The following is a 27,449-nucleotide window of genomic DNA, read 5'->3' on the forward strand; positions in this document are numbered from 1 at the left end:
ACCCTGGACCTTTCACTACACAAGTCAATGCTCTATCCACTGAGTCACACCAGCTAGGGTGGGACTGTGGGTCTTGACAGGGCAATAGCAGTCACTCCAGCCCTAACAGGGTCTCTCACTCAATCAAAGCTTTGAGTGGCATAACAATAAGTGCCCAGGCCACTTGGACAGTACTTGTACTAAGGCTCGTGAGCCACAAGCGGCTCGTAAGCTGTGGTTTGCCACTCTGTTGACTAATGAGTTTGCCAACCAATATACTAAGGCATCTTTCTCTAAAGAACAGAGATTAATTCATGACATGTGACAGAAACAGAAGGTAACTGAGGTCTAAAAACAAAACCCATACTGCTAAGGGAAACTCCCTGGGAGAGCTCACCAGAGTGTCCATTGAGCTTCCTCGACAGGAGCATGTCCTCCGTGATGTAGATGCACATGTCCGGGCTGACCTCCAGAGAGTCTTCGTTCAGCTGCTCCAGGTCCCTGGGGTCATCAACCAACATCTCTATTTCTGACACAGAAAAAGGAAAAGACATGTAGCGGCATAAAGGGAAATGATCACCATACTGCATAGCCACATTCTAAGGGAGACTATATGATCTACATTAATAAGAGAAATATGCAAATTGACAGTACCTTCATGATGCCCACCAGCCAATCAGGAGTGAGTATGCAAATTAACCCAACAAAGATGGTGAGTTGATTTGCATACACAGGTGCCAAGTGGCCATTGCAATAACACAGGCATTCCACACTGTCCCAGACACTCTGGGACTCTGGGTAGCGTGATAAGGCAGAAAGGTGGCTCTGGGCCAGAGCAAAGGCAGTGCTGGCAGCCAGGGGATGGAAGCCCATTCTTGCATGAATCTTTGTGCATTGGTCCTCTAGTTATCATATTTGAAAATAAGTTGGCTTATGAGGCTCTACAGCAGTCTACTCTTGGGACAATTCTCAACCAGATGCTATTTGTTCTCTTTCTCAAAAGACTGCTGTGTTCTCCACAGGTCTTCCAACACCATGATTTGTCAACTGTTGTTTACTCTTTAAGAAAAAAGAAAACCTATCCTACCATGCTTCAGTCACAGGGCAAATGGAAACCGATGGGTCATTTGGCTAATGCCAAAGCAGACTGTTGACAGAGAATGAATAGTTCATGGAGCTCCCCACTGCCCATAGCTGCCTAGTCTCAGGGAAGTTAGTGACTCAGTTTGATTACTATATGAATTCTATAGTAACCAAACATGTTCTGCAGCTTTCCTTAATGGAGTCAGTTTCTCTTCCCCAAACCTGAATGCTATGGCATTTATTTGAGGCAGAAAAATAATAAAAAAGATGTAAACAAATGCTAATTTTGGCTGATATAGGCTGTATATCATTATCTTATTTCCTTACCACAGTTACATGGCCAGATGCTGTGTTTCTTTTATACTCCCCAGTGTTCTGGTGATATGAGAAGTATTTAAGCAATACTAATTAATCAAATAGCCTGGACTCAAAACTTTTTTTAAGTTCAAGGCATTTATGTCACTATCATTGAATCCAATCTGTAGTCCTAACTAATGTTTATTTCATGTGGAAATCAGAAATGCAGACCCAAGGGCTGTGGGACTAACTTTTCCTCATAAAATCCTAAAACCTAGAATCTACAACAACCCAACCCTGTGGTGGCAAAGTTTCATGACTAGAGGGATGTTTTGTTCACAAACAACCCAATCAAGTCTTGGGGAAGGTGGCATGACACTTCTCTCTCTATTTTATTACTTCTTAGCTGTTGTGCAAATATCACTTCTGTAGAACCGAAAAACAACTAGCAGAGAAAAAGAAATGAGCCATTAGGACGGGGGCTGTCCTGTCGGTGTGGAGGGCCCGGGGGGAAGGTTACCATCGTCCTGCGAGTCCTCTTCCAGCCGGTCCTTGCCGCCGCTCTCCACCCCTGAGGTGTGGGAGCTGCCGTGGCTGGTCATGGAGCTGCAGGTCTTCAGCTTGCGGTGGATGGCGCTGCCCGAGTAGCTGTCCTCCGGCCCCGGGTCCCGGGGCTTGGTGTCCGCCTCGATGCCCGAGGTGTGGGAACTGCTGTGGCTGGCGGTGGAGTGACGAGACAGGCGCTTATGCTTCATGCTGCCCGCGCTGCTCCCGCTGGCCCGGGACCGCTTCTCCAGCTGGTCCATGTCAAGGTCCAGGTTGTCACTGATGTAGGATTCCCGGTACTGCTTCTTCTCTGCGCGGGAAGAAACAACCGGTGGTCATTACACTCAACCAAGACAGGGGGACCGGATGGCGAGCTTAAGTGGGTCAGCCATCAGGCCAAGATCAAGTACAAGTTCACTCTCAGAATCTCCTGACAGGCTCTCCCCCTAAGAACACTGCCAAGTGAACAAAAGCCAGGGTGACACGTTTGAGGGGAGCACTTGAATTACTCAGGGTTTTAGAGCTTCAAACTCCAGAGAAGAAGGCTGCTCCATGACCGACCGCCTCGTGTCAGCAGACTGTCATTGGTCCCACAGTGAAATAAGTCCAGTAATTGAGAATAAACATTTAGAAAGTTTAATTGAGAATAAACATTTGAGCAATCTGATATTGTCATGGCTGCCACCACGGTGATTTTTGTATTTTGCAGAAGTATCAGTCCACAGTGGACTAGAAATTTAAAAAAACCTGGTCCTTCCCCACAGGTAATTTCAGAAGCACTACTACAGGAGACTGTTGAATAAACGTAATTATGCTAATTGCCACTCATTTCATTTGTTCATTTGGTCCACTGTTTGTTGAGCTCTAACTTGTTGAATACAATTTAAAATAAAACGGTTCTTCTGAGAATTTCTTTCAGGTGATTCTAAAATTTAGGTTTACATTAGCGAAGACTGCTTTTCTCCATCTAGGCTGAATTAGTGAGACTTTCTCATCTAGTTAGAAAACACAGTAATCACGGCTGGTGTGTCACATGGCCTCTGATGGGTAGACATGTTCCTGAGCGTGCCAGTGCTGTTCTTTAATGTGGAGACACGTCACTGAAAGTCCCTGTCATCAAGTGCTAACCTAATATATAAAACATATATTTTTAAAAAATATAAAAAATATATAAACCACATTATAGGTGCATAGAAAGCTAACCTTTCTGCAGTGCTAAAAGATGGAGAGACCTGGCCCCCACATCCCCACAGTCAAACACAAGGTTACAGCTGAGGTGCAGGGGCACACCTGACACAAAACTGTTATCTTTGTGCTTCGCGTTGGAAATTTAAAATAAAAAGATAGTTTAGCTTCCTTGTATTTTTAATACGATGAGAAATGACACATTAGAACAATGCTAACAATGGAGAGTGCATCTGGGAAACATTAAGTTGATATTATCTCAGAAGCTGCTAACAAGGAGACTAATTGGGTCCTCAGGGGGCTGATCACGGATTTAATTGTCTTGTTTCCTGGTTAGGTTAAAATACTCGCACGGCTGATGTCTGGTTCCAGCTCTGAAGTATCGTCGCCACAGGCTCCCGAGAGGGAGTGGGCATCAGCAGAAAGAGATGATGATATGCTTTGCTGGAGGCCTAACGGGAAAGATGCTAGGGGAAGGCTGGGCATGCACTTCTGGGCGCCAGCCCCTTCCTGACAATCCGAAGGAATCGGCTGAAACACCGAGGCACGTGTGTGTAGCCACAGAGAAAGCAGAGTGGGACCGGACAACACAGCCCAACACGCACCACTGAGACAAAAGTGCACCTGACCCATTTTTTAAGGTGAGCCTGGGTTCTAAATGATTCCTGCTTTCTGCAGGCAACGGGTTGACATGAAGATGAGAGCTGAAGCTGAAGGCGTCTGCAAAGTTCTCATACAATTACTACTTACTGTACTTTCAAAATAATAGATAGCCAGGTGACCCTCGGAAGGGTGGCAAGTGAAGGAAAAAAGTAATAAAACAAAAATAGGGGAAAAGTTCTATAGGGTATTTATTGGAGGTCTGAGGCAATTGGGAATCGTGGATCTGATCATTTAAAAGCTTTTCTAGTCCAGTCGGCGTGGTTCAGTGGTTGAACATCCACTGAACCAGGAGGTCATGGTTCGATTCCCAGTCAGGGCACATGCCTGGGTTGTGGGCTCAATCCCCGGTGTGGGGCCTGCAGGAGGCAGCTGATCAATGTCAATGATTCTCTCGAATCATTGGTGTATCTCTCTCTCTCTCCCTCTCCCTTCCTCTGAAATCAATTAAAAAAAAAAAAAAAAAATATATATATATATATATATATATATATATATATATATATATATATATAAAACTAATCAATTAACTAACTAACTAACTAAAAATAAAAGCTTTTCTACATCTTTACAAATAGTCTTTTTAACCCCAGCCTCCCAATAGGTTTGGGGCCAATCCTAGTCTCCCATACTCACTAGTACAGTCCCTGTGGTACAAGCAGTTGCCAGTCTGCGCTCCTGCTAGGAGCCTAGTGTACATACACTTCCTATCAGAGTGCACCACGAGGCTCCTTTGAAATGAGTGTTATATCACTTGGACTCTCTGCAAACATTTAAGAAGCTTCACACCACTCAGTTACAGACAGAGGGAAATGCTGAAGTAATGCAGAAATTTGTTCTAAGAAATGCAAAACACAACTTCTCATCCCCCTAGCAATCACTGGCCTCCACAGCGAAGATGGTCGACATGCCAGTGTGCTGTTATCCCCTGTGGGAAAAGCCCAGCGACCGCAAAGGTTTTCACACATGATTTTAAAATAGAATGTAGTCGATGTGTCTTCTGTAAATATGGCTTAAGAATAAGCTCTAGCTACTGAGTAAAGCTGGCTTAACATATTTCCAATGACAAAGGCACTTCTTCTCTTTTATACACTATGGAAGAATTCTTGTGATTATTTTCTGCTATAAAACACTAAAACGGTATTTCAGACAAGGTGACTCTAAACGAAATGTAATTAAGAAAAATAAGGCGCTTTTTGTGCTGCTCCTTTTGCTGAGCCAATTCTGAAAAGGGGCTTTAAGTGCGGGTGAGATACGTGGATTCAGGCCAAGGCTGGTCCAGAGGAACTTAGTTCCAGTGTTTCCTCAGCCCTGGAGGGATCTCTAAATAGAAGAAATTAAATGTGTTTTTTTTTTGGAAGAAGAAGAAGAAGAAAAAAAAAAAGACTTCCCTTCCAAATCTACTACACTTGCCCGAATAAAAGACCCAATTTACAATTTTTCCATTCCTTCATTGCCCTGTACATGTAAGCCCGCAAATGCACCCGGTACCATGCTGGGTCGTTTACCTTAGACGCTATGGTTCATTCCCTCTTCTGGGCTCTGAAGAGCTGCCCCTACAGGCCCCTAAACAAGAATTTACTGCCAAAACCGGTTTGGCTCAGTGGATAGAGGATCGACCTGTGGACTGAAAGGTCCCAGGTTCAATTCCGGTCAAGGGCATGCACCCCAGTTGTGGGCACATCCTCAGTAGGCAGTGTGCAGGAGGCACCTGATCCATGCTTCTCTCTCATCGATGTTTCTAGCTCTCTATCCCTCTCTCTTCCTCTCTGTAAAAAATCAATAAAATATATTATTTAAAAAAAGAATTTACTAACAGGCGCTGGTGGAATAAATGAACCCACAAGGCACCCACTAGGAACGAGGCTGACTTGGCAGACAATGGGCTCTGCACCCCCCTAAGTCTCCTCCCCATTCTCGCAAGTTCCTCTGGCACCTTTTCCTGTCTGAATCCTCTTTCATATTCATGTCAGCATCGGAGAGATATATCTGTCATACCGATGAGTCACCGGGAGAAGAACTGGCAGCCTGGCAGCAGAGGAAGCCAATACACCTGACACTTTTACCCACTCTCTCCAAAGGCAGGTGCAGCGTGGTGGCAGACAGTGGGAGATGATTCACGTTCTAGTCGCTAATTAAATGACAGGGACATCTCCAAATGGGGTCTCGTTCAGACAGAGGCAGCTTGGGAAAGATATCAATCAGATGTGCAAACCTCTACAAGGTTTTTTGCTTGCCCGGAGAGAGCAGGCATTGCCTTGTTTCTGTGGGAAAGGTTGGATCTGAGAGGTCAACATCTGTTTCAGACATGGACCTCCGATGTGAATCTGCATCCTAATGATCATGCAAACCCCCACAATCTACTACTCTAATCGCATTACCAAGAATGAGTACAACATGGATTTGCAAAATAAAACGGAAGGCATTAAAAAATAAACAAATATGCAAAGTAGCACTTTGGGGGATCAGAAGTTGGAGCGTTAAGTGTAGTGACCCCAGGTGCCATAACTCAAGATAAAGAGTTAACCACGAGCTTAATACTGTAAAGCTGAAGCCAGCCCCTAGAGGCCCTCTCTGCCTCCCTCTTCACCACCCTGTGTCTCCTTTGGCCCAGGACTCTGGGGCTCCTCAGAGACCGCTCTATTCTGTCTATGTCTCAGCCCAGCCCCCACAGGACTGGCTGATAAAATCCTCAGATGAAAATTTCTCCCTCCTTTGTCACTCTTGCTGGGGCAGACGTGGGGGTCTCTCCGCAGTCAAGAAGAGAGACTACAGCCATTTCTGTGCCCCACTTCGTTGGGAGCCATTGCAGATTGCCTGCAGATAATAGAACCAAGGTGGATCCGTGTCTACACGGAGCTCTGAGGTGTAGACACACCTTGGCCTGAACCTTCACAGGGTGGCTTTTTCACAAGAATTTTTAAGCCAAGCGTGGGTCAGGTGAAAGAGACTACACACGGAGCAGCTAAATGATGGGGATCACCTCGGCATCTGGGATGGGTACAGCTGCTGGCACCACAGCTACCCCTTTGCCTTCTGGAACAGCGCTGGGATGGAAAGAGGATGCTGTGCTGAATCTGGAGAGACCTGGCCCCCACGTCCCACCCGCAGGAGCCTAACGCCCAGTTCATGGCAGCTCCAGAGCCGGGGGCTACGGCGGCAAAGCCACCCCCTGCCCCCCCATCCGGGAGCCTGCGGTACCTTCGTTTTCCTCCAGCTTCCGGATGTGGCGCAGGATGGGCTGCAGGTTCATGTAGAGGCGGTGGCTGTTGCTCAGCAGCTGCAGGAGGTGCCTGGAGCGCAGGGGGCACCCCGTGTAGTAGATGAGCTTCCTGGCTGAGGGCAGGCCATCTGGCAAAATCTCAAATTTCTTACCCTGGGGAGGGAAAACATAAATTAGACTCGGGAAGCGACGTCTCTGATTTGCCCAGGCCCCCTTCGTTGTCTAAGGAAAACTGCAGATTCAGAAAAGGATGGGCAGCAGGGCCTCGGATAACGTTTCGTCACAGCGCTGAGGAGATGCTATGGGAATGCGACTCTTGTTTCTGTCCATTAGCAGACAGTACAACTGGTTGTGCGGTACATCCTTTTGCTTAAAGTTGCAGTACCTGAGGATGACTTTGAGTGAGGACTTACCATATAAAGCTTTATTCAAAATTTGCTGAGACATAAATCACTGTGTTCCCTTTCAAAACTGTCACAGACAGAGGGTTACCCAAAATTCAGAAAAGGGTCTGGCAAGGGTCTCCTGGTAACCACTGACTGGGTACGAGAATTGAGGAAGATCTTAGGTGTCTCTGGCTGGTCAGGCCATTTACATGATGGAGAAGAGAAGGGGCCATCATGCAGCCTCCTCAAATGAATCCCAACACTTAACTCAGCAGACAAATTCCAGGAGCAGGATGCAGCATTCACATATTTGTGAAACACGTGCTGTGTACCGAACCCTGCACTAGACAGACACAGTGAATGGGACAGACAAGCTCCCCACCCTCGTGGAGACACGTTCTGGTGGGACAGATGGTAAATTAACACACACGGAATAATTATAGCTTATGATAAATTCCGGGAAGGAAATAAATAGAATTATGATGCTGAAAAATACTGACTACCTATTTAGGGTTTAAAAAATATATATATAAAACTTCTCTAGCCGGAAGTTACAGAGACAGTGGTGGGATGGGTCGAGAAAGAGAAAGAAGAGATACAAGTGTCTATCACTGGAGAGATAAGGGATCACATTCTTTAGGTCTGGGATCATTAACATAGAGTTGGAGGATGAGGGTGAGAGTCTGGCAAGGTTCCTTACAGTTCTGGAATATTCTGAATTTCTTTCACTTTCCTAACAATGAAGAAAGCAGCAGAACTACAAAGAGGAGTATTCCAGACACAACGATTCTCAGCGGGAGAGGAGAAGTGCAGCAAAGAGGGAGACATACTCTAAGTTGAAGTTGGTACAAATCAGGATGGGTTTGCGTAACTCAGACAGCGATAGAATTTTTCACCTCTAGACTTCTTTAAAAGACCACCAGTGGATCCCAATACTAGAACAGTAATAACTGATACTTAACAAACTATAAGCATTTGTAACTCATTAATCCTCACCATCAATCTGAACTGAAGAAACTAAGGCACAGAGAGATTAAGCAATTTGCTCAAGGGCACACAGCTAGGCAGGGCTGGGCTGGCTGCATCTGGGAAGTCTGTCAAAGTAGATTCCTCCTCTCCAACCCACAGTCACCGAATCAAAAATCTCTAGTAAGAGAGGAGGACGAGGCACAAAAGTCTATAACGTCAACACGCTCCTTAAATGAGTATGACGCAAAACTAGATTCACTGAGTCTAGGACCCTTAAAACACTCCATTTCAGAAATGCATTTTATGACTACTTAGTGTGGGACATGAAAGGAGCAAGTTTGGCAATAATGCACTCATTTTCAAACAGCTCAGATTCTTTCACAAAGAGCTGGAACAAAGGAGAGCCAGTGGGGAGGAGGCAGGCTGGCTGTGCTTAACACTGAGTAAAGTGAAATCAGATTGAACTGTGCCCAAGTAATTAAAGTAATGTAAAGCCAGGAACAGGTCTTTTGACTCACAGGGCAGCGTGGAATCAGTGCCCAGTGCAATTTGGCAATACAACCCTTTATTTATATAGGCCATCTTCCTTCGGGGAGAGGCGGCCATGTGCACAAGTCCTTATCTTCCTCCTCCCTTTGTGTATTTTTTCAGGAGCTTCTGAGCAAAAGGAAATTGTGGATTTTCATGACTATTAGACAGACACACTATTAACTGTAATTCTTTGAACTCTATTAAGAAATGGAGATAGCTAGCAAAGTAAAGAAACAGCTGGAAAAATCATGAATTTGCTCTGAGAAAAAAAGGCGACCATCCTCAATATTCTAAAAATAGAGGTATTTTTCCTGGTAAGAACTATAGACCTTTCTTTATAATGATGAGTTTCAAAGAGTCAGATATTAATAGAAACATCTTTTTATATCACTCTTTATTCCTTCTTCAAAGGAAGTAACTTCCAAAGGAACTGGCCGGCCCCACACGAAGAGACCTTACCCTGTGATTATGGTTCTCTGTTTTCTAATCCCTCTGCCGTACACTTTTAAAAACAATTCTACTTGATGAACTCATCTTGTACTTTTCTCACTACGTTTCTTTTGCAAGTAGAGTAACGTAGGGTAGTGTGGTGAAGACCGGGCACACAACTTAAAATTATTAATTTATTTTGCTATAAAATTCTTTAATTTTAGCTTTACTACTGATGAGTGACATAAGGGTATAAGAGATCTATTTTCACTGCTGACTTCTTAAAAATATCAACTTTTGGGTCTGGGATAATATTGTCTTAAAAAACAAGAAACGACAAAATTGCAAAAACAAACAACTGAGTAATTTATTTTAGCCAGTTTATTTTAAACTTACCACAAATACCAGCTTTCCAACATTTGTCCAGGGGAAGTCATAAAGTAATTGTTTCTCTTCATCTAAATTCTGTGGGAAGAATTATAATGCATATAGAGTTACTGATGAAACTGACAGACACTGAAATTGCTCTAATTTATCTCCCAGAAAACTAAAATATATTAATTAAAATCTGAAAGAGGTCCTCATCTCTCTTTGGAGATGTGCAGACAATAATTAAAAGATTAGTGATACGATTCAGTTTCCGGTTCCTGAGTGACTACATCATTAACTGGCCTTTTCAAGGCAATCTTTCCTCTTTTGGCCTATCGCTAAATTTAAATAAAAAGTTCGAAAGACTCAGGCATTCGGGAGCTGAGACAAGATACTCAGACTTTCATCCTTGGATATTTTGCCTACATCGAAAGAAAGATATCCTGCTACTCTCCTAGCTCTCCCAGAAAGAGGCTCTTTCTCCCCCTTGTCAATGGCTGTAGCACCATCTCACCTACTTACTCAAGGGACAAGCTTTATCAGAAAATGAATATGTCATCTTTAGAACTATAAATGCTCCAGAGGACAAAAATACACTAGAGTATATTTAACGTCAAGGACACACACAGGAAAAGGGATGAACTGGGGCCAATCTTTGGCTTTTTGTTTTCTGTTCTGGAAGACTTGTTACTACATGGGTTAGACTGGATCCCTTTGTCTATCCCACATCGTCCACATCTGTGCACACCAATGGGAAGCAGCAACCAATCCATGGCCACAAAAGGGCCGGCGAAGCTATCACAGGACCACTGTGAGCTAGAGCAGTGCCTATTGGACACTGAGTTCTCCCCTTTACTCACCTGGAAAATCTGTATTCCCCGCATGGTCAGCCCGAGGGTCAGAGACGCTTCAATCTCCCTTTTATCCTGGGGGGGATACAATTTTACGAAAATGTAACCTTGGATATAAAATCATAGTTACATTCTGAGATGCACCAGACTTGATATGTTAAAAACTGGGTAAATCTCCCAGCTCAGAAGCTAAGATGACAGGCAAGCCTAAATACTTAAGAGTGTCTCATGAGAACAAATAATAAAGCTGTAAAAGTTTTATATCGGTTAATTGTTTTTTAAAAAAAAGTACTTATTTTTTAAATGTTCAATTATTACTTACCAAAATGGCATACATTCTACCAGCTACTCACAAACTATAAAGTATAACTACATAAGGAAAAAAATTCTCCAATTAAGAATGTACTCAGGTGGGAAGAGGTCAACCAAAGAACTTGTATGCATTTATGCATAACCCAAGGACACAGACAAGAGTGTGGTGAAGGCCTGAAGTGGGTGGGCTAGAAGGGATCAACAGGGGGAAAAAATGCTTGCAACAATAAACACTTAAAAAAAACAAAAACAAAAAAGAATGTACTTAGAACTTGGGCCACATCTTTGTAAGTGCTCATCTGTAAAAGTATATATAAAATATAAAGTATAAAATAAAAGAGACATAATATTATTAAGTAACTAAACTATTCTCACCACAAGATTTCTCAGGAAAAAACAATAAATATGTACAGATCTTTATTACAGTGCCATTTCCTCCATGAACATGGTTAAGAAGTATTTTTTGAAAATGCAGCCTTACCAGGCTCAGAAAAGAGAAGACATAGCCTATTTTTACTCTTTGGGTTGTTTTGGTCCAACCAACATATTTTTACATCATGAAAAGCACAGACAGTAAGAGAAACTAATCCATCACTATGAGTTTAGGCCAATTTCCCTTTCAAGGCCATTCTCATTGTTTCCTGAAGTAAGACCGTGCTCATAAAAACATCAGCTGTGCAGTGCTGAAAAGGGAGCACAGAATTCTTTTCTTTTTTTCTTTTTCAGGACATTTCCTATTCTCCATCTACCTTATTTCTATTTTGTAACCAGGCCTTAAATGAAGTGGTTTCAGTGGCTGCCAGTCGACTTCTCCAAAGAATAAAAATTCTGCCCATGAGGCAATAATATCTATTTCCCACTTCATTCAGTTACATTACTATGATTAATTATCTCATTTTAAGCAGACTAGAGTCATTTTCCATGCCATGTAGAAGTACCGCACTTTAAGAAAGTTTGAAAGATTTTTACACAAGATAAATTGAGGATATCTACTTCACTAAATGGCTCTTAATAGGATTTTAAAAATTTATTTTTAGAAAAAGAGAGAAAGAGAAAGAGAAAGAGAGTGAGAGAGGGGCAAGAGAAACATCTATTTGTTCCACTTATCTATGCATTCATTGCTTGATTCTTGTATGTGTCTTGACCAGGGATTGAACCTACAACCTTAGGGGATGCTGCTCCAACTAACTGAGCTATCTGGCCAGGGCCAATAGGATTTTTTTAAATACTAAATTTCCTTATCAAATAAGAATCACTAATGTACTAGACACTCCACCTGGTTATTTCAGATTCATTATCTCATAGAATTTTCCCCAACCTTGGAAATGTATGGAATCATTCCCACTTAATAGATGGCTCAGTATTACAGTTATATTTACTTAGGATCCAGTAATAATCAGTAGTAATACAGGGTTTTTAAATGACTAGAGGCCAGGTGCACAAATTTGTGCAGGGGTTGGGTCCGGCCAGCTCACCCTGATGGGGCCAGGCTGGCCAGGGGAAGGGGACATGGGAGGTTGGCAGGCTGGCCCCACCTCAGATCAAAGGGAGGGGGAGGGGCGATTGGGGGCAGGGGCGGGCCTGGCTGGGGGGGGAGAGGCTTTAGGGGGGTTTGTTGAACTCCTGGTTGAGGGGGCAATTTGCATATTAGTCTTTTATTATACAGGATATCTGATTCCAAAGCCACAGTCTTTTCAATGCCTTATTAGTACTTCTCATACAGTTTAAAATTATAAGCTGATTGTCCAACATGTCATTTATTTGAATTTTCTCCTATAAATTGTCACAAATAAAATTTAAGGAAAAAAACGAACAGATAGCTAAGTCCTTTAGGAATTTAGCCAAAAAGATATGATAGAGCTCAATTATGCCCTTCCAGGATGACGGGGCATTCACAGTGAACCTCTGAAACATGGAAGAGAGAAGAAACACCACCCGCTGGTTCCTTGCTAAGTTTTCTGAACCAGACAATATGCTGGCCATCAGTATATCCAATTGTCTAATCTTACTGCAAAGAATATGGAGCGATACCAAGCATAGTAACAGTGACAAAGGTAACAACTGCTTAAAGAACCTTTTATCCATTGTCCTTTACCGATTCAATGAACCTCAGAGGTAGGCCATTACCATCCCCATCTAACTACGGGAAACTGAAGCAGAGAGATTAAGTAACTTGTCTAAGGCCACACGGTAAGAGGTGAAGCTAGGAGTCAATCCCACAAGTAAGGCTTGACAGACCACACTCTGTACCGCTTCATCCTATTTGGTTGGAGAATATACCCCTGGATACAGAAGTGGGGATTCAGGAGTGAAATACGGCCACGAGTAGGGAGGAGAGAAGACAGGATCCCATAAAGGTAGTGTGAGGGATTCCCTGCAGAGCCTGGCCCCAACTGTTATTTGGGTGTGTGACCTCTGACCTCTGAAACAATGAGGCTAGGCATACAGAAGACACAAAAGGGAGTGACAAACATCAGAGAGTTCAGTGGAGAAAGCACACAGGCTCCGACTTCAAATAGACCCGGGTTGAATCCTAGCTCTGCCACTTACTAGTTTTGTGGCCTTCAGTCTGGTTCCTCATCTGTAAAATGTAGATTATAGTTCCTATCTTACAGAATTGTGAGGATTTTTTTTAAAAGGATAAATAGAAAGGGTGCCCCATACACACAGGACTCACTAAGCACTAGCTGATGTTGTGAGGCTCTGGTCACTAATGGATACGATGCTGTATGACTTCACTTTGGGGAATATTAAAAACTAATGATCGAAGAAGTTGCCAAGGTCACTCCCTGAGACAGAAGTACAGATTTGGAGAGGAGGAAAACAGCCCTGGTGTTTCTTTTCACTGAAAAGCCAGGCTCACAGTATCCAGCTCCGTGTTATCACAACATTAGAATCACCCTTCTCCCAGGCTGAGAGAAAGCATCACCCGCCCCGAGAGGGCCTGCGGTGACAAACAGCGGTCACAGGAAACCTTTGAAAGCCTTTTCTCAGTGAGAGGAGGGGTTCAATAAAACCCCCTGTGACGGGGAAGGAGTTTTTCTGCGGAAGCAGCAGCGCAGCCGCCTGTACCTTATACAGCCTGTAGTAGTGAACGGCCACGTCGTCCAGCCGGACGGCCTCTTTGATGTATTTCAGATGAGCCTCGGAAGCGGTCAGTGCAAACTGATCTTTATGCATGTTTGGGATGTGCTTCAGGATGTAGTCCTTCCCCCTCTTGGCAACAACCTGTTGGAATACAAAGGGCATGCAATGTGACATTTGTCGGGAGGTGCACACTCCCGTGAGTGACAGAAGGGCAAGGACCTAACTAAACCATGTAAACTGGCTAACATCCACTAGAAAATCCCCCCTTTCAACTCTGCTTTCATCGGTGATAGGACTAGGCTGAATCAGTTAATACTCAAAGTGACAAAGACAATGGAGCTGCAGTATTGAAGAAAAATCACAAGAAATAGGAAAAATATGTTCTCTTGGCTTTCCACTCACCAAGAACCAAAAAAATAAAAAAATAAAAATAAATAAATAAATAAAAATAAAAAAATAATCAAACCAAAAACAAAACCATGCAAACTTGCAAAATTTTGTACGCATATCATTGCTTCTCCTTGCAAAATTACTGGTACCATGAAATACATCTCCTGTCAGCACATCTTCGGGTTCTGGATCCTACGTAACTCTTCCAAAATCACAGCCACAGCGTGGGAGACTCTGAATGTTAATCCAAAAGAAGGCAGGGGACTGCGGGAAATTCTCTGAAACATGTGGTTTTTGCACAAGAGGCTGATATGAACAGTCTCTTAGAACACTTATGAGGAAGCAATTTATTTCATACATTCATTGTAATTCACTGTGGCTTATATTTTCATCAGACAGTAGTCTGAGCTTTTAGATGTCAAAAGCACACAGCATCCAGCGGCTGCAGGCTAAGACAGAGGTGTCGAATAGTTAAAGGTCCTACCTGGTTTCATAAGGATTATCAATTGTGGGATTACGCAACGTAAACCAGAGTAATGTTTAAAATCACCAGAATAAAAAACAAAACAAAACTAGAGCATTTTTAGTTTTACTAGTAAACTGTTTTATAAATACTGACGTTTTGTTTCTTTCTATTGAATTAAGCATGATACATTGCTGGCCAATTTTCAAGTTTTACTGAGAACTCAAATTGCACATTTTTCTGTCTAGATGCCTTTTACATGAACATCATCTATGTCAGTACCTGCCAACCTTGTTCAGGTCAGAGAACACAGAGAAAATAGCATTTGTAGGGGCACTGAAGCAGTGACTTTGGTGACCCCAAGGGTTGAGGACACTGGGACCTGGGCACTCTGGATGCCACGGCACATTGCTGGGAAGCTCCGATGTAAATGCCCAAGGCTCAGTGAGCACGTGATGACAACGAGGGAATGTAAAAGCAGGCTAATTTTGGCCCAACAGGCATGGCTATGTAAAAGCTTGACACCCTTTGCGGTTTCTCTTCCAACAACGGAAGCACTACCGATCAACTGTCAGTCGGTCAACAAAACCTACAATGAGCACCTCAACATGAAGCGCTGAGCAAACAGGGAAGGTTACATTTATGTCTGTCCTTTGGAACATACCAAGAAACACTAAGTTTAACTGGGGTTGGGCCAAAAGATAAACATTTGAAAATAAGATGCAAAACACCCCCACCCAGGGTCTTGTTGAGCACAGAGGAGGGGTGCTGGCACCAGCCAGTCTGCCCCGAGGAAGCTCCCCCTGAGCTGAGTGCTGGAAGGAGCGAGGTGAGACAGGGAGAGGGGCTGCACAGGCTGAAAGAATTGGAGGAAGACAGGTCGAGTGTGAGGCACCTCAGGTGTGGAGACATGGGAATTACAGGATGAGGCTACTGATAAAATTCAAGGCGTGGGACAGTCAGAAAGGAACCTGGAAAGGCGGGCAGGGGCCACGTCCTGCAAAGCTCCTCAGGCATGCCTGGGAGCGGGCTGCACTCCGCAGGTGACAGGGGAGCCATGGAGGCCTCCATGGAAGCAAAAGCAAGCCTCCCCAGCAGGGCTGTTGAGAACTCCCGAGAGCTGGGAGGTGGAGGAACAGTGGTGAGGAAGGGATGCGATAGACAGACATGCAGGCAGTTAACAAAAATCCAAGAGAATTTTAGTTCTTAAGCTGGGTGATGGGTTATCAGCTGTTTGTGTAAGAAGACGTTCTGGTTGACTGGATGGGACTGGGAGAAGGAAGGGTGATCAGGGAGGGAGCTCTGTGTGACCCTCAAGTTCCTGGGTGCCTGGGTGGACGGCAGTGCCGCCAGCTGAAGTTAGGAACACGGAGGCAGGAATCACAGAACTGAGGTGGTGGGAAGAAGACGAGTCTGACTCTGCACATTCTGAATCTGAGATGCCTCCGGGTGAACGGCTCTCTCACGGACACAGGGGAGAGGTGGCTGTTAAAAGCATTCAGTTGGATGAAATCTCCCGTGGTCGGGAGGGGTGACGTGTCAAGGGCAGCTGAGAAATTCAGGAAGTGAAAGTGGTCACTGGCTTTGGCCATTTAAAGGTCACTGATGACTTGAGGGACAGCCCATGAATGGAGCGGTGGGGCGAGCAGGCAGGTGGAGGTGGGTTGAGGAGTACATGTGGGAAGCAAAGAAGCTAGAACATCAAATAGACGTCACTTTTTCAAGAAGTGTTACTGAGAAGGGAAGGCAGGAGAGGCAGCATTTTCCTTTCTCCCTCCCTGCCTCCCTCCCTTCCTCCCTCCCTCCCTCCCTCCTTTCTTTCCTTCCTGAGGATGGGAATGCAAACCAAGCATGTCATGTATGCTCTGACTGAAGAGCAGAGGGTAAAGGTGAGAGAAAACAGTTACAGCAGAGACCTGGAGGAAAGACGGGGACAGAGCAGACTGGCTGGGGTAGGGAAAGTAGAGTTGAATAAGTCTTGCTGGAACAACCTACATTTTCTCGCTGAAGTAAGGAGATGGTGATCAGAGCAAGGAGTTGACTCACACACATGATGGCTTGACTTACGATTTCTTGACTATGGTATGAAAGCAATATGCTTTCAGCAGAGACTGAACTTCAAATTTTGAAGTCCTCCCCCCGCTAGTGATCTGCAGTTCAGTGTTCTCTTGTGATGCTGGGTAGTGGTGGTGAGCCACAGGATCACAGGGGTAAACAATGGACACTCTGTGCCCACTGAGTCACCAGCATTTTTTTATTTTTTTTTGCTTTAGTTCAAGGCTTCACACACACTCAGGGCTGTGTTCAGCCTCCAGCTGTGCTCACTAATGCTGGGGACCCAAGCAACCGTTCTGTTTTTCACCTTCTGTACAGTATTCAAAAAATCTCAGGAGGTTACAAAACAGGCTTTGTGTCGGATGACTCGGCCTTACTGTAGGTGAGTGGAAGTGTTCTGAGCACGCTCAAGGTGGGCCAGGCTAAGCTCTGATGTTCAATAAGTTAGGCAGTTAGGCGTATTGAGTGCCTCTTGACTTAACCATATTTTCAATTTACAGTGGGGTTGACTGGAAAGGAGAAAATGCTGCTCAAATGAAGAATAAAGAAGATCAAGGCCCTGCAAACACCAAATGCTGGCTGGCACCCTCCACGCTCCAGCATGTTTAGAATGGAGAGCAATCTCCTTCCGCACTGACTGCAAGCCAGCCGCGTCTACGAAGACAGAGTGTGTATCATGCTCTAGCAGGGGTCTTCAAACTACGGCCCGCGGGCCACATGCGGCCCGCAGAGGAGTCTGATCCGGCCCGCCAGGTTTTTTGGGCAGTGAGCGCAGCCGAGGTGTTACAGTAGGAATTAGTAGTTCATATAGTCCGGCCCTCCAGCTCTCTGAGGGACCGTGATCTGGCCCCCACTTTAAAAAGTTTGAGGACCCCTGCAAGAGTTAGACTTATATTTTGCGCATCATGAAGGGCTTCACTGGCCACAAAACATCCGGGTTCCCATTTCCTGAAGCAATGTGGGTCGCAGCACAATGACGTAGAAGCATGCTAAGAGAAAACACTGTAGAGTTTGAAAACAGCGCCTTACCCACGATGGGAAGTAAGCCTCGGGCTCGAAGTATTTTCCAAAGTGCTTATTCCTTTTGAAGTTCCCCAGGTCAGCCTGCAGGGCGAAGGCTGCCAGCAGGAAGTAGGCCTCCTCGCGGAGCACACACTGAGAATGGAGCACTTGTTTTCTCAGGTGCCAGTAATAATAGAATCTTGCTGCTCTGTCACTGGGAGAATAAAAGAAAACACATTTTGATGGTATGATCCAATGGCATGTAAACAGAACCCAGATCCTGCCATCCGTCTGCTGACAAGGGCTCTCTGTGTCTGCCCCCTGCTCCCCGCGCCTTCCCGCTCACGGGAACAAGGGGAGGCTGTAGGAACCCCTGATCGCCGCCTCCCTGAATTCTAAGTCAGGCTTCCCCGGCGGCAAAAATCACATTTCCTAAGACCCGGAACAGTCGATTCATTCAGAGACTGGAAAAAACGGTCTGAATCCTTCCACTGTAATATTTCATGAAGCAAGGATGATAACAGAAGCCTAGGTATTTGTTGTAGTAAGATAATTTTGTCACAAAAATGCTGTACACATCATATAAATGAGGACAAATCCGAGGGGACAACCCAACCCTGGCTTTAATGTTTTGCTATTCTTTTTTGTTTTTCAGCTGAGCACATTACAAATGCTCTACGGTCCCTTTAAAAATGTTTATGAGACTGTCTAGAAAAAAAGAAAATTAACTACAAATGGTGTGATCCCCCCCCCCCCCCTTTCAGAATGAATGAACTGAAAAATGTTTCCCTTAAATCTTTTTTTTTTTTTATTGTTATTAAGTGGGTGTCACTTAATGGGTGTGTTTTAATAGGCACATGTTATGACAACCACGATACTCCTCAAAAGTGGAAATACTAGCAGGGCGCTCATTACAATACACTGAGGTCAGACATAAATATAGTCCCCGTTAGACATGTGGAGCAGGAAGTGCTGACTGGGGGAAACGTGGTCTAGCTCCAAAAGATGTCACAGGCACACAGGACGCCTCTGTGATCAAAGCAGAAATGCAAGAAAGAACGTAGGTGTATATTTAATGTGCTTATTGGCCTCTTTATTACTGTGGGTGAGTGTTTTTACCTTAGATTCATAGTACAATAGCGGATGATAATAAAAACATACGGGTTTATTGGAACCAAGATCGTGTTTACGTTATGAAGAGTTTAAAAATAAAGCATTTGACTGGAACAAACAAAAGAGAATAAAAATAAAGCTGTTTATGTAATTTTTTTCTCCCCTTGGCACAAGAGTACTTTTCAGAGCACTTCTTTTTATAATGCTGACCACACCGTGTTTGGACTAGTTCATCCCAGCGGGGAAAGGGCAGAAGTACTGGGATAAATTAAACATTCATTAGCCCCAGGCGGTTAATGCCATACTTCATCGGTAAATGGAGTAAAGTGCATTCCATACGTAGTAGGTAAATTGAGTAAGAACTTTATATAAACTGAGGATAATTAAAAACTTTCTCAGTGTTTAAAAAATTCTTTATGGACCAATATATTTTACTTTATAATGTGCCTATGGCGATGGTATCAATATTAAGAGCGAATTTTCACATGCAACTCACTAGCCAAATGTATCTGTTGTCTGTTACAAGGGGTTTCTCAAAGTTTAATAGGAAATAAGTAAAACTCAAGAGTTCACATTTCTAGTCTTTTCTATCAGCCGACAAGATCACCTCTGAACGTTTCCAGCACTGACTCCTCCTAAGCTTCTTTTAAAATAGTGAACTCTGAGTGCGTATCACGGGCATAGTATTATTGTTCAGGCAGCCACGTCCAGACAAAGAATCAATTACCTGCCCTCACCAAACGGCATCTAAGATTCTCACAGGATGACTCCACTGGGCATAACCGTAGCTTTAAAGCTACTGCCAAGAACAGAGTAAGACCCTCACAGTGAAAAGAAAACCAGGCTGCAAACACCCATGCGTTTTTATAGGAGAGAGTTCTTGCTGCTGCCCTCGATCTCCCCCCCCCCCCCCCCACTTCAACAAAGAGGAATGTAATCCTTTCATCCATTTCTCTACTCTTCACAAAAGTGCTAGTTCCTTCTTGAAGTATCTTTTTGGTGATTTAAGTGTTATTGAAAATGTGGAGTGCAGCCCTAGCCGGTTTGGCTCAGTGGATAGAGCGTGGGCCTGCAGACGAAAGGGTCCCAATTTGATTCCGGTCAAGGGCACATGCCTGGGTTGCGGGCTCTATCCAAAGACAGGTTCAGAGTCTCAGGCAGCCAATTAATGATTCCCTCTCATCATTGATGTTTTTCTCTCTCTCTCCCTTTCTCTATGAAATAAATAAAAATATATTAAAAATGAAAAAAGAAAATGGGGAGTACAGAGAATGTGAGTCAGCTAGCCATTCCCTTATCTAACAGGTATTTACTGAGTGTAAACTGTACCTTTATTGGAGGACCTGAGGATACATGCACATGCAAAAAGACTTTAAAAAATAAAAAAATCCCTTGCACTAGCCACTTTAGCTCAATGGATAGAGCGTCAGGCAGGGCTAAGGACTGAAGGGTCACAGGTTCGATTCTGGTAAAGGACATGTACCTCTGTTGCAGGCTCAATCCCCAGCCCAGATTGGGGCACATGTGGGAGGCAACCAACTGATATGTCTCTTTCACATCAATGTTCTCTCTCTCTGTCTCTCCCCCTTCCTTCCATTCTCTCCAAAAATCAATGGAAAAATATCCTCAGGTGAGGATTAACAAAAAAATTAAAATAAAATAAAAACGAAACCTATGAGACAGCCCAGCTGGTGTTGCTCAGTGGTTGAGTGTCAACATATGAACCACAAGGTCACAGTTTGATTCCAGGTCAGGGTACATATCCCAGTTGCAGGCTCGATCCCCAGTAAGGGGTGTACAGGAAGCAGTCAATCAATGATTCTCTCTCATCATTGATGTTTCTGTCTCTCTCTCCCTCTGCCTTCATCTCAGAAATCAATAATATATATATATATATATATATATATATATATATATATATATATATATATATGCTCGTTTGTGTGGGAAGATGAGTGCATGGGAAAGACAGGTTCAGACTCTCTCGCTGTCCTCATACCTGATCAGTCTGCCGTTTTCCACATAGTACTGTACTCGGAAGTGGATAATCATAGGAGGTCCAAACTGGTCAATTCCCTAAAACAAAGTCACATAAAAAAATCAAGCTGTTTTTCAAAAGTAATAACTTACCACTATTTACAAGCTACTTTTTAAACACGGAAAGGTTTTATCTACCCCTGGTGAGTGTGGCCTTGCAGGCAGTGGTCCCATATGGATACCAGACTCAGGCAAAACCAGGAAGTCATAAAGCATCATTACTGTATCTGATACTCATTCACTGTAATGCCAATGACAACAGAAGGGGAGATAAAAATAAACGCCAGTGGAAATTTCTAGCCGGGATCCAGCTCCTTTCTCAGCGCTGTCCCCTGTGGTGACCATTTGCTCCTCATTACAAATGTTCTCTTGTGCCTCTGACATTCCACATACCAAATCCTAATATGCTGTTTGTTTATTTAGACATTCGCGCTCCCTGCTTTGTAGTTAGCTTTGAAGTGGCCTTCCAGTTTATTCCAGGAATTCTTAAGTACAAATTGGAGGCTCTAGGATCAGACACTGGGGATTTATTCCTGACTTAGGAGGGCGATCCTGAGAACACGAGGTAAATCCCCGGTGAGGGCTTCCCCGTGTCAATAGATTCCATGTTTACTGAAGAGAGGCACCAGCACAATCAAGTAACAAAGTATTAAATGGAAGGGCAGTAAAAGTAGATTCAAAAGTTGTTAATCCTCCTTAGAACATCAGTTTGTACAACTAACACAGCCACAAAAGAGCACATGTACCTTTCCGTTTCAACGCATTATCCCATGGTTATCGAAAAGTTATTATCTAGCATTACTTAAACAGATATCCCAAATCTAGTTGGATGCTATTAATACTTCATCGATGTGACATTTTGGATCTTTAAAAATGCATTTCCCTTTCCCATTCTCTACTGCATAAAATGCCGTTTACAATATTTTTTAATGTAGAATAGCTCAAATAAACCTTTTAAAAAAAATCAAAATAATTTTGCTCATAAATGTAATCTCACCCAAGAGACTTCGTATGGTCGTACCTTGCTGGCCTCTTTCTTCCATTCTTTTGGACAATACTTATAAAGCTTCTGTGACAGCTCCATATACACATGCTCATTATCTGCACGTTAAACAAGGAGACAGGTGATAAAAAAAATGTTTATTTTTTTTAAAGGAAAAGAATATACAAAGAAACAGGTTTTTCAAAGAAAGCCTCAAGATTTATGAATGCACTCTGAATTCACATACTACCGAGAAAACGCAACAAGATTCGAAGACATAAGTCCTGCGAGCTAGACATTAATGAGGGCCTTTATGAATTACTTTGCTTATTGTAATACAGCACACAAACTATTAAAATATGTAATACTTAGAAGAAATACGGTTTCCTACTTGTACTTAGTTTTGAGGGTCATAACTTCCAATACTGGACATTACTTGGTTTTACAAAAAACGTGCTTTTGTCTAGCTCTCAGAAGGCGCTTCCCTCCACGGCACAATAATGAAATGGTGCAGAAATGCCATCCTCACTGCTGCACAAGAAATCAGATAACACTGATAATAACCACACGTTTCCAAGCGGGGGGCCTGGCCCCTGCTTTATGAAGAGCAGTCCCCGAGTATATTCTCCCCGTAAAACACAGTGTGACAGAATGATGAGCATTATTCACACTGCCTTTAAGATTGATCTTGTGGGAAGATGAGAAGGATCTTAGGCAACACAAGAATGAATGCCAACATAGTTCTTCAAGACACACAGAACACCAGACTGCTAAAAACCCATGTCAACATGATCTAAACATGTGAAAACAAGCTAATAAAAATATAGGAGTTTTTCAGACTTCTCCAAGAGACTGGTTTAAGGGAGATTTATTTCACAAGAAAAGCCTTCAGCGTTCCTATCTTGCACAAAAGTTTTTAATCTTTTTTTTTTCTTCTCTCATCCTCACCAAAGGGGCAGGCTCATGGGAAGCTCCACTTAAAAATGTACTCCTTCTGGAATGGAAGTGCATTTCTTGAACCCCTCCAAGGAGGACACACTTGGCCACACTGTCGCTCCTGGCTGAATGCTGGGGTTCGACGGGAAAAGTGCCAGAAGAGAACAGGAAGGGGGAAGCCACTCTCTGTCTATAACTGGCCACATGAAACCGACCAATGTGAATGACGGGGTAGGAAAAAGCTCCCCGAGAAAGAGAGCGATGCTTCTTCAATCCACTTATCAGACTGACTAACAACCATGGCTCCTCTCGCCTGTGTTACTGACTAAACACAAAATGGACAAGATCAGACAACCTTCCCGCTGAACCTGATTTGTTTGGCTCGAGTTCCCGTCTGAAGATGCAGCCCAGGGAGTAGAACTGAGACTGCTGCTCACCACCACAGCACATGCCTAGTTTCCAAGTGCCCCTGCCCCTGCCATCGGACAGTCTGGCCGGAGCTTTGTTCTTTGAGAAATCTGAAGCGCACACACCAGTCCTGCGAAGCAGGTGGCACAGCAGTTCCCATTCCACAAGCGAGAAAACTGAAACGGAGGAAGGCAAGCGACATGTCTGAAGCCACATGGTTAGCAAGCTGCAGAACCAGAATTAGAACCAGGTCATCAGATTCCTGTCCCAAGGTCCTTTCACCATGTTACAGTCTCTCTTTTACAAAGAACACCTTCCAGATCCTTCTTTCGAATGAATCCGAAGGAAGCTGTAAACTGGTTTTATTAGACTGACTTTGTTCAACAACAAAGACCAACAGTCTGCCTGTGCGGTCAGAAGAATGACCCTCAGAGCGAAGTGAACGTGAAGTTATTCAGAATCCACAGGGCGTCTTATATCCTCCCAGGCTCTTAAAAGAAAGACTGAGGTGTGTCCTAATGCTGGGATGGAGCTGCGCGTTTGTGTTTTTATTGCAGTAACCACCCTGGGAAGAAAGCGAAGAGCAAATGGTTGATTCGTGGGTTCCTGACATGTTCCCTGCTCCGGCCTCACCTAAAAACACTGAAAACAGCTCATGTTCGGGAGGAGCAGAGCCTTGCTTACCAGTCAATCATCACACACTTTCCGATCTGACAGATCTAAGCGTTTTATGGTGCTAACCATTTTCTCAAGATATCATAAGCCTTAACATTAAACTAATTCCTGTAGCAAAAAATAATTTATAGCCAACTGTACATACAAAAACATTCCACAAAAATTTTTCCTCAAAAAACTGAACAAAGATATGAAAGGTTTTTGGTATCCAGAAGATTAAATTAGAGGGATTTTTTTTTTTCTTTTAAATTTTAGAAAGAGAACGGGAGAGAGAGAGAGACCTCAACGTAAGAGAGAAACATTGATCAGTTCTAACGGAAGCTCTATCCATTTAGCAACACCAGCCAGGACCTAGAGAAATTTTAAATTACTCTTTGAAAGAACGTTTATAAGAAATGGCTGCAGATAAACCCTGGGACCTAAACTCTAAGGTGGCAGGGCAGAGAAGCCCTTTCCTCGACCACCTTCTCCACATGAAGTCCACAGAGGAAAACGATCCCGTCTCTCAAAGTTGTAGATTCCGACTGGAGACAAGAGAAGGGATAAGGAGGAACAAACAGAATATAAGAGTAAATCAATAGGACACTCTGTTATATAGTCAATAGCAAGTGAATCTGAATTAGAAGAAATTAATAGGACACTTTGTTATACAGTCATTAGCAAGTGAATCTGAATAGAGGAAAGTCAGTTTTATTGTGTCTACATTTTTTTTCATGCCCCAAATTATAAAACAAATTAAATCATTAAAATATCCAAGCTAATTTCCTACTCGCTCCAGCTGCTCCCTCTGTGCAGGGAAACAAAAATCGAGCTTTACAACATAAAAGAGCAAAGACATGAAATCCAGACTCCTAAAGAGGAAAGAATGTTTAAGTTCAAACTATAATAAATGCATGATCTAAGATTCAAAATCTTGTAAAAAAATACACAAGACTTTATTCATTAAAAAATGAATACTAGACAACAAAATGATGATCAGTTTATGGGTATTTTTTGAATCACAATTTCATAACATATGCCCAACTTAAGTGACAGGTGTAAAATGTCACTTCCTTTGGGACAGTTGGCTGAATCCATGAGAGATGAGGGTAAGACTTACTCTGTATAACACTGAGTCCAAACAGGTGACAGTCCTTTAGCCTGAGTAGGTCACACACCTGGACCAGCAACTGGTGACACAGAATTTTAACCTACGGGGGGAAAAATACAACTTGAGATAATAATTCAACGGCATCCACACAGTGAACCACAATTGGGCAATTTAATGCATCCTAAATAGATTCCTTGAAAGGATAAGCTGACACTAGCAAAAGAATGTTAAGTTTATTGAAAGTGTCTAGTTTGCCCTAGCCAGTCTGGCTCAGTGGTTACCACATTGGCCTGCAGACTGAAGGGTCCCAGGTTTGATTCTGGTCAAGGGCACCTGCCCAGGTTGTGTGCTCGATCCCCAGCAGGGCGTGTGCAAGAGGCAACCAATTAATGATTCCCTCTCATCATTGATGTTTCTACCTCTCTCTTCCTCTCCCTTCCTCTCTGAAAAAAAAAATAAAAATAAAAAAAAAAAATATATATATATATATATATATATATATATATGTATATGTATATGTATATGTATATGTATTTAGAGGCCTGATGTATAAAATTGTCTAAGAGTAGGCCTTCCCCCAGCTGTCGGCACTGGCTTCCCTCTGGCCACTGGCAGGCACCTGGGAACCAGGCTTCCCTCACAGTCCTGATTTTGTCCGGAAGGATATCTGGTCTAATTTGCATGTTATGCTTTTATTATTATAGATATATAAAAAAATCGTCCACTTTAATCCATGGCTGAGTTTCAATAATGATTATCACAATACAAATTTTTACAACATGGTAATAAAAGTCCCAATGCAATCTGTAGGAAACTCATAAATTTCATGATACATGGGCAAGGCCTTAGTGTAAACCCATTATGGTATGCGATAAGTATTTAGGAAGGAACCCAAAACAGCCTACTCAGATGATCAAATTTAGCAAGTATCTTTATAAGGAAAGTTTTCCTTGTGACAGCCTAAGCAAAATACTCATATATTATACAATACATGAATGCCTAGCTCTTATTTATCTTAATTAATCATTTTATTGTCTTACACTTTTAGGTACCTAAACCAGGTTTCCTTTCTGAATTCTACTATAAATCAAATATCATAAAACCACATTAATCTGAAACCCTGGGAGTAAATTATTCTGAAAAGTCACATGTTGAATGATAAAACAATCCTTACAAGATATAGTTTTAAGACTTCTCAAATATTTAATGAAGTGTTTTGGGAGATAGAAATTGTGCTGAGTATACCTGGTTGAATTCAGAATGACTGAAGCTCATTAGAGTTGGAATTGACTTTAAGAGACCCTATTGGTCATTACTTCATTTTATAGAAGTAAAAAAAATAAGACCCAGAAAGCTTAAGGTCAAGTGACAAAGGCAGCAATTCACAACTCCGTTAATCTGTGTTCTGTAACACTATTATATGTGTATGTTAAAACATGTGCAACGTGACAGTTTATCATTTCAGCTATTGATATTTCCATTATGGGTGGCACTTCACTTTTCGTTTGTTCTACAACTTGCAAATTCTGTCTTCAATGATAATTACTATAAATTCTAAATTGGTTCATTCTGAATTAATGACTTTTTATCATTACTTTAATATGTAACTCAGATTCGGAGTCGGAGAATAAAAACATGCTGAGGTTCCTCAATAACTGACAGCCCAACAGTTCAGAATGGTGACAATGACCAATGGGGTAAGGAAAGTTAGGCTCACTACTCTTTTCCACAGTCATTACAATTAATCTAAAACACCTTATCCGCTGGAAAGTGCAAAAGGTCTGTATGTTAAGGCCAGAGACAAATTTGGGGGCTTAGGAAAGATGTCCTATTTATATCCAGGACATACCGTAGGCTCTCCATAAATACTTGATGAATAAAAGCCAGGAGTGTGATTTCCCTGTGGGCTCCTTTAGCTCTGTCCCACGACTCCAGACTGCTCTCTGACCACTGAGCAGGCAGACCATGTAGTAAATGGGAAAATGTATGAATGCAAACCCAACACCACTGGGAGGACACATGTACCAGTAGGAAACCATCATCCTCTTCATTCATTAAAAGGACTTTGGATTTTGAGTTCTTTAGCACCGTAATTGCACTTTAAAAATAAGCTTCAGTAAGCAGACTGGTAAAGGAAAAAATATCAGTTGTTACATAAAACTGAACTATATGCTACACAGTTGAGACTCAGAATGTCATACAGTGTAGGGCACCTCCAATTCTTAGTTTTGACTGTAGCTAAAAATGTCAGACACAGAGTACTTAGGATGAAAAAAAAAATGTGATGAAAAGTTCACAGAACAATTCTTAAACCACAAACTGTCCGTGAGCATAACCTAGGCTGTATTGTGTATCTGCTGTTCAAATAATGCTGTACATTTCCTCCGTACT

The 27,449-nt window shown here is 42.9% G+C and overlaps 1 protein-coding gene across 10 annotated transcripts in view; it reads right to left on the reverse strand.

Moving 5' to 3' along the window:
* Nucleotides 1-27,449, reverse strand: part of FRMD6 (FERM domain containing 6) — an 85,257-nt gene that overhangs the window by 14,193 nt on the left and 43,615 nt on the right. For 5 of the 10 annotated variants that reach the window (XM_084887045.1, XM_084887043.1, XM_084887042.1 and 2 more), the window contains 10 exons: nucleotides 25,068-25,158; nucleotides 21,989-22,068; nucleotides 20,930-21,006; nucleotides 17,845-18,031; nucleotides 13,893-14,048; nucleotides 10,518-10,583; nucleotides 9,685-9,753; nucleotides 6,952-7,126; nucleotides 1,880-2,215; nucleotides 377-508 (listed from right to left, as the gene is read on the reverse strand). In XM_084887045.1, coding sequence (XP_084743171.1) covers nucleotides 377-508; nucleotides 1,880-2,215; nucleotides 6,952-7,126; nucleotides 9,685-9,753; nucleotides 10,518-10,583; nucleotides 13,893-14,048; nucleotides 17,845-18,031; nucleotides 20,930-21,006; nucleotides 21,989-22,068; nucleotides 25,068-25,158 — 1,369 coding nt within the window. Of the gene's footprint in view, nucleotides 1-376; nucleotides 509-1,879; nucleotides 2,216-6,951; nucleotides 7,127-9,684; nucleotides 9,754-10,517; nucleotides 10,584-13,892; nucleotides 14,049-17,844; nucleotides 18,032-20,929; nucleotides 21,007-21,964; nucleotides 22,069-25,067; nucleotides 25,159-27,449 lie in introns of all 10 variants that reach the window. The other 5 variants (XM_084887040.1, XM_084887038.1, XM_084887036.1 and 2 more) reach the window with 1 other exon arrangement.

The sequence above is a fragment of the Pipistrellus hanaki genome (assembly GCF_964339955.1).
Source record: "Pipistrellus hanaki genome assembly, chromosome: 1".
Lineage (NCBI taxonomy): Eukaryota > Metazoa > Chordata > Mammalia > Chiroptera > Vespertilionidae > Pipistrellus > Pipistrellus hanaki.